General features: G+C 42.4%; 3 protein-coding genes across 3 annotated transcripts; 1 reads left to right on the forward strand and 2 right to left on the reverse strand.

Annotated features, from left to right (window-relative positions):
- Window positions 1-924: 924 nt before the first annotated feature.
- Window positions 925-2,568, reverse strand: LACBIDRAFT_333308 (uncharacterized protein; the record flags this gene model as incomplete). The annotated part of the gene is made up of 5 exons (XM_001887937.1): window positions 925-1,116; window positions 1,141-1,226; window positions 1,282-1,391; window positions 1,703-2,154; window positions 2,245-2,568. The coding sequence occupies 5 exons, from the start codon at window positions 2,566-2,568 to the stop codon at window positions 925-927; spliced, it is 1,164 nt and encodes a 387-aa protein (XP_001887972.1).
- Window positions 2,569-6,180: 3,612 nt separating this feature from the next.
- LACBIDRAFT_333309 (uncharacterized protein) lies at window positions 6,181-7,447 on the forward strand (the record flags this gene model as incomplete). The annotated part of the gene is made up of 7 exons (XM_001887905.1): window positions 6,181-6,230; window positions 6,286-6,330; window positions 6,408-6,544; window positions 6,606-6,657; window positions 6,816-6,838; window positions 6,936-7,147; window positions 7,199-7,447. The coding sequence occupies 7 exons, from the start codon at window positions 6,181-6,183 to the stop codon at window positions 7,445-7,447; spliced, it is 768 nt and encodes a 255-aa protein (XP_001887940.1).
- A 1,396-nt stretch (window positions 7,448-8,843) lies between these two features.
- Window positions 8,844-9,407, reverse strand: LACBIDRAFT_333310 (uncharacterized protein; the record flags this gene model as incomplete). Its single annotated transcript, XM_001887938.1, has 3 exons — window positions 8,844-8,998; window positions 9,045-9,261; window positions 9,333-9,407. The coding sequence occupies 3 exons, from the start codon at window positions 9,405-9,407 to the stop codon at window positions 8,844-8,846; spliced, it is 447 nt and encodes a 148-aa protein (XP_001887973.1).
- Between the last annotated feature and the right edge of the window lie 8,221 nt (window positions 9,408-17,628).

Below are 17,628 nucleotides of genomic sequence, written 5' to 3' on the forward strand. Positions count from 1 at the left end.
TCTAGTCTTTAAATGCTATGTTTACATCACTGTTTTATGACATTTTCGCTTGTTTGTCTATTATTAATTAATAATAACAGTCAATCTATTAGTGTTCCATTCAGTCCAGTCCAGTGGAGTCCACTGGACTGCCACTGGACTCCTAACATTGGTATAATGTTTGTTGTAATTCAGTCAATAGTCCAGTGGACTCCACTGGACTCCACTGGACTCCACTGGACTTTGACTGGACTTTGACTGGACTCTGAAAAGTGGCTTGCAGTCCAGTGGGAGTCCAGTGGACTGGACTGGACTGGACTGGAGTGGACTGGACTCCAGTGGACTGGGCATTCTGCCAGCCAATCTGGCCTGGTAAGAGGGCCACTGGAATCCACTGGAGTCCACTGGAGTCCATATGGATTACGTGGGGGAGGGTAAAGACCTCCTCCATAGTGGATATGGAATAAAAAAATAGCTGGCTTCCCAGCCAAAAATTTGACTATAAAGGTTAAGAGCACCTTCAAGCTGGTTCCCTGCAAGCAGCAGTGTGATTGTGCCTGCACCAGATTGATGGTGAATGTTCTGATGCAGTAGCCTCATTGATAGTGCAATGGTACGGCTTAACACTCTGGAGTATTCTTGGTATTTGCCTGTTGTCAACATCCTAAAGTGCCTGCATTCACTCCTTAGGACAAACACGTGCAGCTATTAGCCTATGTAACCAGTCAAAAGTACAAAAACTCACTTATATGTGATTGCATCCCATACACCTTCATGACAGGTTGCTAGAAACTGTTCGGCATTGACAAGATATTCGAAACAAAATTCAAAGATTTGATGAAGGCCACTTTCCAGCCATTTTCTACCCCCCTTCCCAATGCTTTTTTTGCTTGGAATGGCAGTCAAAGCCCACAAGGAACCAAAGCTTGGATGCCCACATGCTTCTCAATAAGTGAACCATCCAATGGTTTTCATCCAAGGTGCCTGAGTTTGAGCCAGAATGGCTGCTTCCTGATAATGGGCTGGAGGATCAGTGGTGGTGGCAGGTTCGGTGGGTTCAGTCATTTGGGATATGCCTGGAGGGGACCAGTCGGGAGGTAGGCGAAAGACGTGGTAGACCTTCAGGTGCAGCATCAACTAGTGTTTGCAGGTCCAGTCTACAGGACTGAAAATATACATAGGACTAAACTGGACTGCACTTTTTCCAAGCTCATAGCTTGCAATCTCGGATGTTGCCATAGATTTTGCTGGGCCACGTATATCAGATAAATGATTCATGAACTACAATGAGTACCAACATACACATGAAAGTTGGAGGGGGCGATGGGGAGCGGCCTTGTTTTTGGCCATGGGTGCGAGAAGCCTTGGTGGGGTCTGTGACCAGGGTGGTCTGAGCTAGCTGCTCTTCAAGCCTGATGGTGGCCAGGCATAGGGAGCAGGGGGGGGGAGATGGAAGCGCATGATGTGGGAAACAGCATGCATATGTGTATGTACATGTCAGGGCGGTTATGTAAGTACAATGGTGGGCAAGGGTGTGTAATTTACACAAAAGCGGATAGATAAAGCACCACAGGAGCATATGGTGCATGGTGAGCATGGGTGCATGGTGCATGTGGTGCATGGTGCAGACAGATGTGTAATAGCAAAATGTCAAGGTTGGGGGGGGGGGGAGACAAAGTACATCAGCCTCAGGAGGATACTCTGAAGGGAGGGGGTTACTAACCTGAGGACACCTTCATTGCGCCGGGCATTCCAAATCTTCGTCCTGATGGCGTCGACGCGCCTGTCATTGATGCTGCTGATGTCAAAGACATCTTCATCGTCGTTGGCATTTCTGAGGGCTTCGTGCCATTCACGCCTGACTTGGGCCTGGTAGTGAAGGAGGACGGTGTCGCTGTCGACTTCGTGACGCGTGGGGTGGGCCTCAAGGTTGAGGTAGAACTTGGCGAGCATGATGATGAGGTGTTCAGGCCAACCAGCCTGGGACATGTGATGCACTAGGGTGGTTTTGGCAAGTGACACTTGGCACCAGGTGAGGTACTCGTCAGGGATGGCTTTGTTGGACGGCTTGTGCGAGGCCATGGGCTTGAGCAGCAGGGTGTCATCGGCTTTGGTGAAGGTGAAGGCGTCCTGGGCGATGGTGCGGTCGATCGTCGAGGCCTCGGTGCAGCCTTCCTGGGTGAAGTAGTAGAGCTCAACACATTCTCATTCTTCTAGCTTGTGGATGGCGTAATGCGAGGGGCGAAGCTGCATGGCGTTCTTCACTAGTTTGTTGGGTGCGATGTTCTTGAGCTTTGGCTTTTTCTTCTCCTTCTCCTTCCTCTCCGTCTCTTCCTCCTTACGCCGCTCCTCGAGCTCGAGTTGCTGCTTGTGCTCTCGGGCGAGGTCTGCCTCTGCCTCTTCGGCTTTGTCCTGTCTGACCTGCTCGTCCCACGTGGCCTTCTTGGCATTGTTCTTGATGTTCCATGCATCGGAGAGGTGGGCGATGACAGCCTCTTTGTCGACACCTTCCGCTGCCGCAAGGGCAGTGCAAAGGGCGTCATATGCCATGGACACCTCCAGGTTTGGGTCCAGAGTGAGATGTGGCATCTGTGGGACAGGAAATGGTGAGTGTGCTACGCAGTAAACGGGAGAGTACTGGTTTGTAAAGGATGGTGCTTTAACGAGAGTGGGTAGAAAAGGAAAGAGGCCAGTCAGACGACCTCAGTGGTAGCGGTGACTGTTGTGGTAGAAAGAGAGAAGGTGATTTCTACCCTGACTGTCACATGCCCTATACTAAGACCGCGCCCTGACTCTTCACTCGTTCCTCGCTGTGTTTCAGGGCAAAAAACATTGCTGCACTAATACAAATAAGACTAATTTAGACCAGTTGCAACCAATATTTTATCCCATTACATGTTGGACCTTACTTGTGCACATTTCTACTTAATTTTCGGTCTCAGAATCATTGAAAGCGATCAAGAATTGGTTGAGATATGGCCAAAAATGTTGTTGTATATGTATCTTTTTAATTTGAATGTATGTCCTATCCGTTTTTGCCATATCTCAGTCAAATCTTGACGGAATTGCTTGAATCCTTAATCGGTCTACAGAGGATTACAATATTTATCTATGTATGCAATTTACATGAGGCAATATTTCGGTTATCTGGCACAATAAATTTTACAACAAAAGACCAGTCACAACTGGTGTAGACCGGTTTTCTTTGTGTTGTGGACTGATTAGGACTTGTCTAAAAGGGTCCAGTTGTAGTCCCTTAATATTTAGATGAATGATGCAAAGATAGAGTATGCAGATTTGGATTAGCCACAGTGGCACATCCCAGGGAGCCTTTTCGACACTGACTGTATAGCTTTGCCTTTGGAAAGCCAATCTCTGGATGATATGCACTGCTGAATATAATACATACTCAGAGGTATGACCGACTGCCATCCAAGTTTCAATAAATATATATATATATATCTAGGTAGCTGGACCTCATTTATGGTCTTACCATCAAAGATGTACTTCTGAAGCAAAAGCTGTGATGTGATTCAACTACTATACAAATACAACTTGAAATTTACAAAAGCTACAACTCATCATGGTCATGGTACAACTCCTCAAGATGGTTGGTTGGAAAAGATGCTTGGAAGGCAAATTGAAAGAGCTGATCTTCAGTGATAGAAATTAGCAGCATAAGAAATAGCTCCTTTATCTTGCTCTCATCAAAAAACCCTGCAGTTCTAAAAAGATCACAATGTTGCATTGAAAAAAAGAAAAAGAAAAAGAACACATTGTACCAATCAACCCTCCTTGACTTCCATTTCCTCACTACCAGCACCTGGGTATAGCATGGCCCAAAGCTTTTACAAAATAGTAAGTTTCTTTGTCCTTCAATGTGAAGCATTTCACATAATTGGATTATGTATCAGCAAGTCGTGGATGATGTCAATCTGCCTAGTGAACCTCTTTCAAAAGTATGACAACCACATTATACTAGATTATCCTTGACAACACATGCATTGTAGAAAATAAAATCACCAAGCCTCATGGTTTGGGATCCTAAAGGCAAGGCAGTTACCATTAAGCCAGCACTGCATGTAAGCAACCTATTATCTCTTAGCCAACAATATAATCTAGTTATGATGACATTCAGCATAAAAGTGATCTCAACAATCTTCATTTATTATTTGAATCAGTGCATTTAATCAAAGGACAACCCCTCCATATCAAAAAACCTGCAGAATCAGTTTTCAAGATTTTCATGGAGGATGAATTTCTGAGCATGCCCAGTGAACGTGTTCAGGAAGTCATCAGATCACACAACATCATCCTTAATGTTTTAAAGTCCAGTCTAGTCTGGTTTTTTACCTCGAAATAAGGCAACTGGCAACTGCAACCAGTCTGGTCCGATTGAGATATTAAGGGACTGCAACCCCTTTTAGACTAGTCCTAGTTGGTCCAGACCGCTCTTTTGTTGTAAAATTTATTGTACCACAGGACCTAAATATTACCTCACATACATTGCATACACAGATACATAATTTAATTCTCCATAGACTGATAAACAATGTAAGTGATTCTGTCAAGATTTGACTGAGATATGGCGAAAACAGAAAGGACATACATTCAAATTGCATATATAAAAATGTTTTTGGCCATATCTCAACCAATTGTTGACCATTTTTGAAGATTGAATGTGTGTGAGTAAGGTCCAACATGTGATGGGATGAAAGACTGGTTGCAACCAGTCTACACCAGTCTTTTTTTGGCTTTCAAATCTTTACAAAAACATGGCAACTGGCAACTGGACTGACCACAAATGTGGGCAACTGCAACTGGAAAAAGACTGGACCATGGTTCAGTCCAGTTTGGTCCTATGTATATTTTCAGTCCTGTAGACTGGATCTGTGAACACTAATTGTCCTGAAGACTGCAAGGTGGACAGTATCAATTTTGATGCCCAGGGCCTAGGTACTTTGAAAAGAACTGGGGCCATCATCAAGCTGCAAGGCAAGCATATTTTTAGCATAACACATTAAACTCACAAAAAAATAGAGTTGGTATATGCAGTGTATACAATATGGGGCACTGCCTTCAGGGTCATTTATATATACCTGCAAAAGGAAATATGATCTTGTATGACCAAAAAGTCAAGAAATTCAAGATAATGAGGATTCTGCTTGTCAGGGTTCATTCAATGGGATGTCAGGATGATGGTCACATGACCAATTACCAAAAATGGTCAAAACAAAAGTTGTAGCCTGCACTGTAGCTTCCCAAATCTGGTTGAATTGTGTTCTGAAGTGCTCCCATTGTGGAGATATGAGATAAAAGATTTTCAAAAGTGTCGCATTTTTTTTTGTTTTTTGTATTTTTCTCCATGAAAACAACACCAAACAATATGATTTCAACACATTTACAAAGCTAAGAGAAAGGGCTACAACTATTGTATCATGGGAAATTTGACCCAAAAAGGAAGGTGCATACCCTAAAAGGGATAATAACACTGATAGACTACAAAAGTCAGTTTATATACACACATTTGTATTTACAAGCACTTATACATGTCCCTTCTGTCAGAATCTGGTGGAATCCAGGCCCATTCCAGAGGATTCCAGTCCATTCCTGTGGAATCTGGTGGAATCCAGTGGAATGGACCCATTCCTGCAGGAATATGTAGGGCATCAAAAGTACAGGTGGGGATTGTTTCATTCGGAGATAGAGGTGGCTGCAGCTGCTTTATTCTGTGTCTACAAGCTGTTTTGTTGTGATATAGTGCCACAGGTGGGAGGGAAAGAGGCACAACAGATACATCACAAGAGGCAGCACAAGCATCTTGGCTGTGTGAGTCACACATCCAAGGCTATTTTATTGGGGAATGGTAGCAGAAAACAATAAATAAGAAAGTTGAATTTGGTGAGGATGTGGCCAAGATGTGCTATGTCATGCATAGGTATAAAAAAGGAAATTTGCCTTATTTGGTAAGGCATAGTAAGATTATTTTCCTCCACTAGGACCATTCTACTATATAAGGAGATAAGCTGACAAATAATCTCCTTATTTGGTTGACTTGCCTTTGTCCTTTACACTATAACACTCTGCATGTCGCTTACTCTGGGTATATTCAATTGAAAAGATGAAAAGCAGTTGCTAATAAAGCTGCCTTGTCTGTGCTCCTTGTAGTGATGGGCAGGGGTAACCCTAGGTGTCTTCATCATGACCTATACCCTTACCCTTACCCAACCCCAACTTGAGGTTTTGGAAGGGTAAGGGTTGGGGTAGATGGGGTGTTTGAGGGGTAAGAAACCCTCTGGGGGTCAGCATCAAGGGTTGTTGGAGTCTAGGATCTGCCCCTCTCTGCAAGAGGTAAGTAAACACATATATTTTTAAATACCCTCTGGCACAAAAGCTCACAGTGAAAGTTGTCACACATCATTGTACAGTATTCTTTGCAACTCTAATACAGGGGCCCATAAGATTCCCGACTGGGGTCAAACTCCAACCTTGGGTGGTGTTCAAGAGGGGAAAGGAAGGGAGGGAGAGGGAAGGGGGAGGAAGGGAGGGGGAGAGAAAGAAAGGGGTGAGAGAAAGAACAGGGGGAAAGTGGAATGGAGGAATGAAGTGTCCTTTCCGCTTGAGAGGTGTAGCACGTGTGTCCATCATTTGGGGTGTCAGCTCTGACAGCAAGCTGAGGTGAGTGGTGATTTGGCCTCCGTACTGGTAAAGTGCTTTCCAGAACACCACATGTCTCTGGCGGGTGTTGGGCGTAGCCATAGGCGGAAGGGACTCTATTTGGTTGACCTTGACACACACGTTGTGCAGACGCCTCAAAAGATCTGACATGGTGGTAGAGTAGAAAGGTGTGATGGAAAGGGTGAAGTGATGGTGATTACTCGTGCATCATGTTGCATCCTCGGAAGCGGGAGAGTGCTGCTCCCTAACCTACATAAACATTACATAACAAATTGTAGTGGCAATCATGACACCCTCCGCACGAACACTCTCAATCGGAGAACTCGTCGACAATATTTGTTTTTACTCAGAGGGCAAAGAACTTGTTGCATTGGCGTCAACATGTAAATCTGTGAGCCTGTCCGCCTTGGACATGTTATGGAGAGACGTTACGACATTGAGGCACTTGTTCCTGATCATTCCAGGATGCACTGAACGCAACCGAAAACTGGTAAGTACCGAGAATGCATTTTTGTCTTTATTTCTCTAACAAAGGAAATAGTACCTGCCTTCCATCCCAGACTGGTCCAAGTTCAATCAGGTGGCAGGGAGGGTTAAAACGCTCGAGATCAGGGAGAATTTTTATAGTCCGAATGATGCACGACCAGACTCTTCTGCCTACAAAGCTTTCGCAAAGACATTTGGAGGCTCACCTTTGCCAATGGAGGTTGGACACTGGTTGCATTTAGCTATACCAGGCATCAACTGGCCAGTCGCCAGAGAACACCATCGGCCTGAATGGAAACTCTGAGAGACAGCGGTTGTGTTTAGCCATACCAGGCATCTCTGAGCTCCAGATTGAGGGCATGAAGGAAAGATGATTCGGAACATAGCCACAATGATGGTAGACCTTTAAAACTCACACCATTTGTATGACAATGGATTAAAAAAAAGGGAAATGGGTAAATGTGCACCTAACCTGTCATTCTAGTGCACTTGTTGTTGTAAGTCAGTTGTCCATTCCACTCTGGCAACAATTTTCCTTTCTCAAGAACCAAGAATACATGAAGTGCCTCAGGCGTTAAAGAATGTGGCTCCAAAAAAGTGCCTGTCATGCCCCAAGAGGACAATCGAAGAGTTAGCGTCTGTATTCAAAAAGAGGCATATGGACAAGAGAAATAAGTTCAGCAAAGAGGAAACGTAAAGCAGGGTACATCATCTGTGGATCCTTTCACATGGCCAAGTTAATGTTATATAATATGCAGATCATGTGCAACATATGTCAAAATTGTAATGACGTAACAATTTTTTTTCAACAACAACTCCATCCCCCATCTGCATGCTCTCAATAGTGGAAATCACCAGGGAAATTTGTCCCTTCCTGGGTGGCAATGAGCTATTTGCTTTGACTTTGACATCAAAATCTATCAGTGAACCGGCACTGGATATCATGTGGTCGAACGTGAGGACGATGAGGAATCTCTTAATGCTAATATGAGGATGCTTTGAACATGATCACTTCCTCGTAAGCACCAGTTTCCTTTTTCTTTCCTTTTTTTTCTTTTTTCATTACAAAAAAGTTACAGTTTCTGCCTTCCCCTCCGCTACAAGCAGCCGACTGGATAAGGTTTAAGCGGATGGCAGTCCGGATACGGAGTCTCGATATGACAGGAAACGACACAAGGCCCAACCCTTCAGCGTACAACCTGATGGCAGCAGACGCACCTTTTCTCCCTGGACTTCGATGTCTCGTGTATGGGGTACCACAATTCAATGAAGACGTGGCAATGGAGCTCTCAACACTGCTTACACCATCCGTCGTCGATTTTTCAGTAGGAGCTGCAGACTGAATGACCCATGTCATCCTGGAGCATTTGCACGGAGGATTGAGAGCGCTGACATGGAGAAGGTTGCAGGGATGGGCAACGGTGATGTTCCCAGTACACTTGCCCTGCTCATTTTTAAAGTTTGCAAATCTGCGCACACTCCACCTGACGGAGACCGACTTCTGCAATGAAAACGTCAATGCCATTGCGAGCTTCTCCTCATTGGTAAATCTAACGTTGGATTTCAATATTGACCTGCATGGACACAGGATGCATTCTTTCAAAAATGTCACCCATGTTCTTGGAGAGCTGGAGAAGTTGGAAATCTCAGGAAGGAATGAGGACATGTTTCAATTCATGTCTTGCCTGACCACCCCACGATTACATCGCTTGGTAGCTGCCTTCAGATGGGAGCCACTTTTCCTTATTATAAAACCATTTCACATCTTCATTCTGTTCCAGAGCAAATTCATAAGGCCCTTTAAGATACCAAATACCATCAACATTGTCCCAAGTTAACAAAGTGACATTGGAGTCTACCAATATATTAATAAAAATTAACCATTGAGCATTAACTCCCACCTGCAACCTCAGGACGACGTTTAATAAGGTTTTGAAGTACTGGCTGAAAAGTAGCAGTAACAGCATGGCTAAAACCCATAGATATTTTCATGGAGCCAAGGGACAAGTTCACTGGGTCCTCATGTGAATTATCAAGAACAACTTGACCCCCAACAATAGGTGGTTGATCCACAACCAAAGTGTCAGCAAAGTTGAAGATGTTTCCATATGCTTTCCCCTGAATAAGTCCACCTGCAGAAAAATACTGCACTCTACAGGGATTAATACATCTGAATGGAAATGACCCACAAAATTTCGGACTTCAGAGCATTCTGCAGGGGATTGCCTGGTCCATGTCAAAATCACATCCAAAATTTCGGACATTGTTGCACTAATACAAATCCAGATGTTTTTTCGGCCGCATTTTTGGAGCAGTGACATTTACCAAGTCAACTACAACTCCAGACATTTTTTGGCCCCATTTTCGGGGCAATGTCATTCAGCATGTTAAATACAAATCCGGAAATCCGGATGTTTTTTTCAGCCCTATTTTCGGAGCAGTGACATTAACTAAGTTAATCCCAAATCCAGATGTTTTTTCGGCCACATTTTCAGGGCAATGTTATTCAGCATGTTAAATCCAAATCCGGGTGTTTTTTCAGCCACATTTTCAGGGCAGTGACATTCACCAAGTCAATGACAAATCTGGACATTTTTTCGGCTGCCTTTTTGGAGCACTGGTATTCTTCATGCTAGTGACAAATCCAGTGATACAGTGTGGCAGTATCATGTAACTTCTTCAATCTTTTCTCCAGCCCCTTGCCTTCGTCCTACATGCAACTTGCCTGTTGGAAAGCAACCATCTCAAGTTCATATTTCAACTTGTTGGATGCTAAGATGTGTTGTTGATCATGTATGGCTTTGTATAACCTCACTTCTTCATACATATTGTGACTTTGCCTGATAACACTCTGCCAGTTATAACCAGCCACAACATCAAATTTTGAATGCCATTAAGCTGAGAAATGCTAATACTTTCACACACAGGCATTCACAAAACATCAACTCCCTCTAACATCCCCATGCTTTGGCCATTCAACAGAAAGACATTGCCAAGTGTTGTCTCCACAACAAGGAGCAGGGGTAACATATTGCTACTAACTTCCGAAAGATCTACATGCCCTATACCTGCAGCTTGTTTACCAAGTATGAACTGCTGTGGGGCCCGTGGTTGGAAAGTTTGTAAATTTTTTGAGAATTCTCAGCTTGACCCACAATATGAACTTGGGGCTGAGTAGTATTACGTTTTCTATGTGATATCGGAATTAGTTTTTTTCTTATGATCACATTAATAGGCCCTCAGATCGGTACCTATAGTAAAGTCAATCAGACATCACGTTGTCTCTTTCAAGTTACTACTACTAGTACATTGACCTTGCTCAATCTCTCTCTTACTTTTTCAACCCACCACCTGACCAGTCCACCCCCTTTGGTGGTGAGACGTAGTAGTACTCCTGATGAGAAATATGGATGATGTTTGAACAACTACTGTCGCAGCACCTCAGACAACGAAATTCAATTGTGAATCTTCACAACTACTCATGTCTTTGCCATGGCGCACTGGTTGTATAATATTACAGTCCAACCTCTGTGATATCTCTGTCACATCAAAATACAGGGCTTTGTTAGAGAAACTAGAGAATATAGGGGACTGGGAAGTAAAAGCTTGTGTTGCGTTCGTGGTGGTTGTTGTTCATGGGTGCTCCTGGGCATGTGGGGCTCTTTTCATGGGTGTATGTCATTCACAGCTGGGCAGGCTCATTTGTTGTCATGCCATGGGTGTTCAGCGTCGTGTCTGGGTGCTCATGGGTGGTGGGGGTCGTTTGGGGTGGTGTACATTGTTCGTGGGTGGGTGGGTTCTTGTTTGTTGTCATGTCTGTTAGTGTCGCATTGCCACGTCGCTGACTGCGACGTGGCACCTGGTTGTTGGTGTTAAAAGCGGACTGGGAGGGGCTACATGGTTTTCTTACCTGGGCCGAAGACGACGCAGAACGTCAATGGACGTGCTGCTTGTCGTCGTCGCCTCCCAGCCATCCAGTATGACATGGTCTTTTTTCCAACAGGTATATTGAATATGTGCCTTGACTATAAAGTAACAATGGCAATAAACAAATACAAATAAACACTCACTATGAAGTCCAGCCTTTGGTGGTCTATCAATAGACTTTGTAGTCAATATCCAACTTTGTAGTCTATGCAGAAATGTTTTAGCTATATGACACTGCTGAAAAATGTTTTAGTCATGTCACACTTCACACTGCTGAAAAATCTTTTGACCATGTCACACTGCTCGAAAATCTTTTAGCCATATCACATAGGCAAGAAATTTCCTGCCAGTGTCATGGAGTATCTGGGGTCCTAGTTTCAAAACAAAACTTCGAAAATTTCTGACCATTCAAACTTTTAACTTCTGGATTTAGGTTTTCTACAAAATTTATCATAAAAATAAATTTGTCAAAAAAGTTCAGAACAACTGAAACCAAGCTACAAGTACAATACTTCAACAACTTCTTGTGAGACTTCTGAGCCTTTTTCTTCCCTTTCCCTGTGTGTTCTTCTTCTTCAGGACTAGATGTTCGCTGTGCTTTCAATGTTCCACCTCTTTCCACCCAAGTCTTCAGATCCTCCATTATAAATTTCGTCTGGTCTCGAACACCCCAAATTTGTTTAGTACTCTATAACAATAAACTCCGTGAAAGGAGGAAGGTCTGCAGGCCAGTTCCCAGTACTGAGCATTTCTCGAGCCTTGGCGATAGCGGCTGTACATTCCTGATACCGACCCCAAGCAAATCGAAGGCCTGGTGCAGAACAGTTTGTGAAGGTAGCATTAATACTGAGCTCTTGGATAAGACGCTTTCTCAAGGCGGGAGTTATCGTTTTGCCCATGGACCTTCCTGGACGATGAGAAGACCGTGACATGCAGGAGTGTGGAAAGTGCAATCTGATGCACTGACAAGATGCGTGAACACCTAAACAACACACACACACACACTAACACGTTAAACACTTATCACCACAGGTACGTGCTTGGTGCTTCGAGTTTGGGTTCGTACGGTAAATAGAATTACCACACTTTTTTTGTTAGAACTTAAGTAAAAGTTCGGGGAACCGATTTTGTATATCTTATATCACTTGTCTAATTCTAGTAGACCTTTTGGAACAAATGGTATTGTTTTTATGTGCAAGCACAAGTGTAGAATTTGAAACTCAATAGTCTTCGAGGGAAAAAGGCTTTTATTGGGACTACCTCAGTGTTCTGGGATTGTGTTCTAACTGTATAAAGAGAAATGACAAGGAAATTGTGCTTTGTAGACTTTTATAACTCCCTCGAGCTTTTATTATGCCTCTGATTCAATCCAAACTAGTCTTAAAGACTCTTCAAGCATGCTCACTTGGATTCCTCAGTAATAGTAGAGAGCTCTCTTACTAATTGACAAGACAACCTTACAAAAGCTTAGTGATCCCCACTTAACATGCTGGTTCCAGGCACACATTACTTATGTCTGTGAAGAAAATGTCCTTTAATTGATTACACACTTATCCACTACCTCAGGTGCTACTGGGAGTTCGTTTCAGCCTGCGCACGTCCTCTTTTTATACCATTCTATGTTTTCTATTTATATTTACACGTCTGTGCATCGTCTGAGAGGTCGGATGAATTAATATTGGTTTTTAGTAAAGGTTTGAAGTGGCTCAGTTGTGTGTGGCACAACTGAGCTGACTTCTAGTGTTTGCTCTATTGTGGCGACGTGACACATTAGTATTGATGTGTACGCAGGAATCACTGTAAACAGTTTTCACGATCGGTTCAGCTGAGGTGAACAGTCCACTTAGTGATTTTCTCTCTATTATTAGATACTATGTATGGGTCTCGGACCGCATGGCAAATCATTCATATTTTATCTCTTGGGAGGAGGCTCTGGAATATTCTTTGAGGCTGAACACTCCTGGTTCAATGATGCCATGATGCGCGATGCATTGATGCGTGTGATGTGTATCACCACATGACTTCTTTGATCATGCTTCGTAGCACGTGACTAGTTGGCTTCTTGCATCGGGAACGCATCGGGTTATACGCTTGCGCGTTGCTCATCAAATTACATTGTTTAATCCATGTTAGAAATAAACCCTGGTTTGGTGTAAGCTCCAACACCCTGTGCTGAGGTGTGTTTACTCTAGAACACCTTGATAGCAAACTATTTCATGGTAGTGTAGTCTTTTTAATAGGCTTCGAGTATATTGAAGTGGCCCGATCACGTGCCGACCGCAATTCCTACTGCCTTAAGATGCGCACATGTCTTGGATGAAGATGTTAATCGACTAGATTGGGCTGTATCTAATGATCCTTGTGATCAAAGCAATTGTATTTACTTATAGTAGGTTTTATTAGAGAAAATGCGTAAATTCACAATTTTACAGGTGTATTCTTACACTCCATATCATTGGACAGCTTTTCTCAATGTTTCAATATCTCTAGCTTCTGATCAGCACTTGGATGACTGCCTTGAGCCTTAACAAAGGTGGCCAATTCGGCTCTGGATTGTTCAATGTTTGAATCTAGCAATATCTGACTTTACTCACTGGGCTTCCTGAATTTTGATACTGCTGTTTACCCATCCACTTAATCCCGGCTTGACCTTGCCTTCCTGTTCTTTAGTCATAAGTTTTAGCTGAATGCCCTTTTCAGTCTTGGCTGATTGAATGATTTTACAGCTGGCCTTTGTGATGGAAAATTTGGTCCTTACCTTCCTTGACCTTGACGTAATAGATGTCCATGGTGGAAAGGTCCTTTGCCTGGTTCAATTTGATCTGTTGCTCCCATTCTTGAATCTGTTCCATACTTGCCAAGGCACTTAATTCTTCAAGAGCCTTGAAGCTCTCAGAGAGCCTGAGTTTCGCTTGCTTCCACTTCTTGCAAAGGCTACCCACTTGACTTTTATTAGCTTAACAGCAATGTAAAAGCAGTTGAACATAGATACCCATATTGATCATTTTTTTCTAGTTGTTATCCAGCATGTGAGCATCCAATACCTCCGATCTATGGGCCAGAGTCATTGTCCGGGTGATGTGACCGACCTCATTGAGAACAGCCCACAAAGTCTCCAATATCTCTCCATCTATTTGACCTCGAAGGATAAAACTGACATCATTATCTTCAATCACATCCCGAAGGTGGCTCAAGTAGGGACCTCTTCGGGTCATGAAACCATGGCCATCTTTCAGCCAAACATTGTCCTCAGGTCGTGCCTGTTTCTGGTGTGCTGCTGTGAAATTTGCCATTGGCTACAAATCCTCGGGTATGCTTCCAATTCTCTGGATCTTGGGGATTTTCATTCCAGTCATCAGGTAGATTGACTCCAGGCTGTGAGCAGGTCGGGCAAAAAAAGACCATCTCCCCCAGTCTTGGAGACCTTACCTTTGTGTCCAAATCCAAAAGTAGCCAGTTTGGTAAGATTACGGTATTGTCTACCAACCCTGATCAACTTGTGATACCAGTTCTGTCAAATATTTGAGCTGGGATTATAGCTCCTTACTTGAACAACATACCGGAATGGAATTCGGAAATGCAAAGTTGGTGATTCTTCTTAATTTGGAGTAGTAGTGGGTGGCTGCACTTCAGTCACCCATTTTTGGGTACCTATGAGGTTATCCAATTCTTTGAATTAGGGAACCTTAGTGGTACCCCATTCCAGAGTGGTATGACCCTCATACCAATTCCATCATACCATGGTATGGATGCCACATACCATTCCACCTCATACCATACCATACCATACCATACCATACCATTCCATACCATTCCATATCATTCCATACCATACCATTCCATACCATTCCATGCCATACCATACCATACCATTCCATTCCATTCCATACCATACCATACCATACCATTCCATCATTCCATAGCTGTCACAGGGTGTCTGGGGTCCTTTTTACAAAATATGAAAATTATTTCTCCAGGCTGCAATACTGATCCATTGGGCTCCATTTTTTGTGGATTGGTTCTTCACATTTCTTCTGACATGTTAAGCTACCAGTGGAGGCTATAGGATGAACTTGATCCTTTGAAAATTCACTTGAAAATTAGCTTGATTGGGCTTTATCCCAGGGTTTGCCCATTTTCACTGTGGATAATCTATCACAAGCCACTTAAAAGTGTATATCTTGCCAGGCCATTTATATTCATGACAAATAAATCAATGTTGTATCCATCACAATGGCATGGGCTCTGAAGGAAAACAAGAATTTTGCAAGACTTTATTTATTGCAAAGGCATGAACTTTAGCCAAATTACTACCCAAGACAAGGATGCCTTCTTCAGATAGAATATGTTCAAAATTTGCCATTTATGAAAAAGTATGGGGTCATTCCATAGAAATGGGATCATCAAAAAACTTGGATTTGGAATCTCCTCATATCTGCCACTCAGCAGAGCTGGGATTGTGGGGAATTTGGATTTGAAAATTTGAACACAAGCAGGCCAAGACTTCTAATTACAAGCTTCAAGGTATCATTATCAAATATAGCTATTCTAATTTAAATAGAAATTCTGTCTTTCATACAATATCAGGGATGGTGAAGAGGTCCATAACATTGACAGCAATATGAACAAATGCTATGGACATTCACCTATGAGGGAGCAACTTGGGAGATGCTCTTGGAACAGATTGCCAATTCCTTATCCCACATATCTTCAGAATCATACAATAGAGATGGAATCATACCATGGGAATGGGATCATACCATGAGAATGGAATCATACTATGGAGATGGAATCATACCAAGAACATGGAATCATTCCATTGGGATCATACCATGAAGATGGAATCATACCAAGAACATGGAATCATTCCATTGGGATCATACCATGAAGATGGAATCATACCAAGAACATGGAATCATTCCATTGGGATCATACCATGAAGATGGAATCATACCAAGAACATGGAATCATTCCATTGGGATCATACCATGAAGATGGAATCATACCAAGAACATGGAATCATTCCATTGGGATCATACCATGAAGATGGAATCATACCAAGAACATGGAATCATTCCATTGGGATCATACCATGAAGATGGAATCATACCAAGAACATGGAATCATTCCATTGGGATCATACCATGGAGATGGGATCATACCAAGTACATGGAATCATACCATACCATACAGAGATTTGCTTACAACATCCATATGTTAAAACATGTCTATTCAAAATAACAACCACATGAAATTTACATGTAAGGCAAATATGGTAATATAGCCAAGAATAGCCAGGAAATAGCCAGAAAATCAGAAAAAAATGGCAGGGTGGTGCTCACCATTGGTGATGACATTGAGGTTGTTTTCAGGGTCCAGGGCATATTTCCAAATATGGTAATATATCCAAAAATAGCCAGAAAATAGCGAAAAAATTGGAAAAAAACATATGAATGGTATACAGAACATCAGGCACTGCCTTCAGGGTCCATCCCAAAAGGGAAATATCACCTGGTTTGACTAAAAAGTGAAGAAAACCAAGACAAGAATGATTTGACCTATCAGGGTCCATGTAATGGGTTGTTGGGATGATGGTCACATGACCAATTACCAAAAATGGTCAAAAACGAAAGTTGTAGCCCTACACTGTAGCTTCCCAAATTTGTTTGAATTATGTTCTGAAGTGCTCTTGTTGTGGAGATATGAGGTAAAGGAATTTCAAAAGTGTCGCGTTTTTTTTTGTTTTTTGTGTTTTTCTCCATGAAAACAAAACCAAATAACATGATTTTAGTATATTTAGAAAGCTAAAAGAAAGGGCTACAATTATTGTATCGTGGGAAAATCGACCAAAAAAGGAAGGTGCATGCCATCAGATATAGACTACAAAAAGGTCAGACTTAGACTACACAGTTTACTGATACACTATAAAAGACTACAAAAGTCAAACTTAGACTACAAAGCTTGCTGATAGACTATAAAAGTCAGACTTAGACCACAAAAGCTAGGGTTAGGGTCAAAAGGTTATCTTGGCTACAAAGTTTGTACTGTGCGCTTTTTCATTAGACTAGTTTGTATTGTCTGCTTTTTGTCATTACAAAAGTTTGTAGTGTGTGCTTTTTCATTAGAAAAGTTTGTATTGTCTACTATTTGAGACTACAAAAGATTGTAGTGTGTGCTTTTTCATTAGAAAAGTTTGTAGTGTCCGCTTTTTGAGACTACAAAAGTTTGTAGTGTGCGCTTTTTCACTAGAAAAGTTTGTAGTGTCCGCTTTTTGAGACTACAAAAGTTTGTAGTGTGCGCTTTTTCATTAGAAAAGTTTGTAGTGTCCGCTTTTTGAGACTACAAAAGTTTGTAGTGTGCGCTTTTTAACTAGAAAAGTTTGTAGTGTCTGCTTTTTGAGACTACAAAAGTTTGTAGTGTGCGCTTTTTCATTAGAAAAGTTTGTAGTGTCCGCTTTTTGAAACTAGAAAAGTTTGTAGTGTCTGCTCTTTGAGACTACAAAAGTTTGTAGTGTGTGCTTTTTCATTAGCAAAGTTTGCAGTGTCTACTTTTTGAGAC

This window comes from Laccaria bicolor, genomic scaffold (genome assembly GCF_000143565.1).
Source record: "Laccaria bicolor S238N-H82 LACBIscaffold_49 genomic scaffold, whole genome shotgun sequence".
NCBI classification, from domain to species: Eukaryota; Fungi; Basidiomycota; class Agaricomycetes; order Agaricales; family Hydnangiaceae; genus Laccaria; species Laccaria bicolor.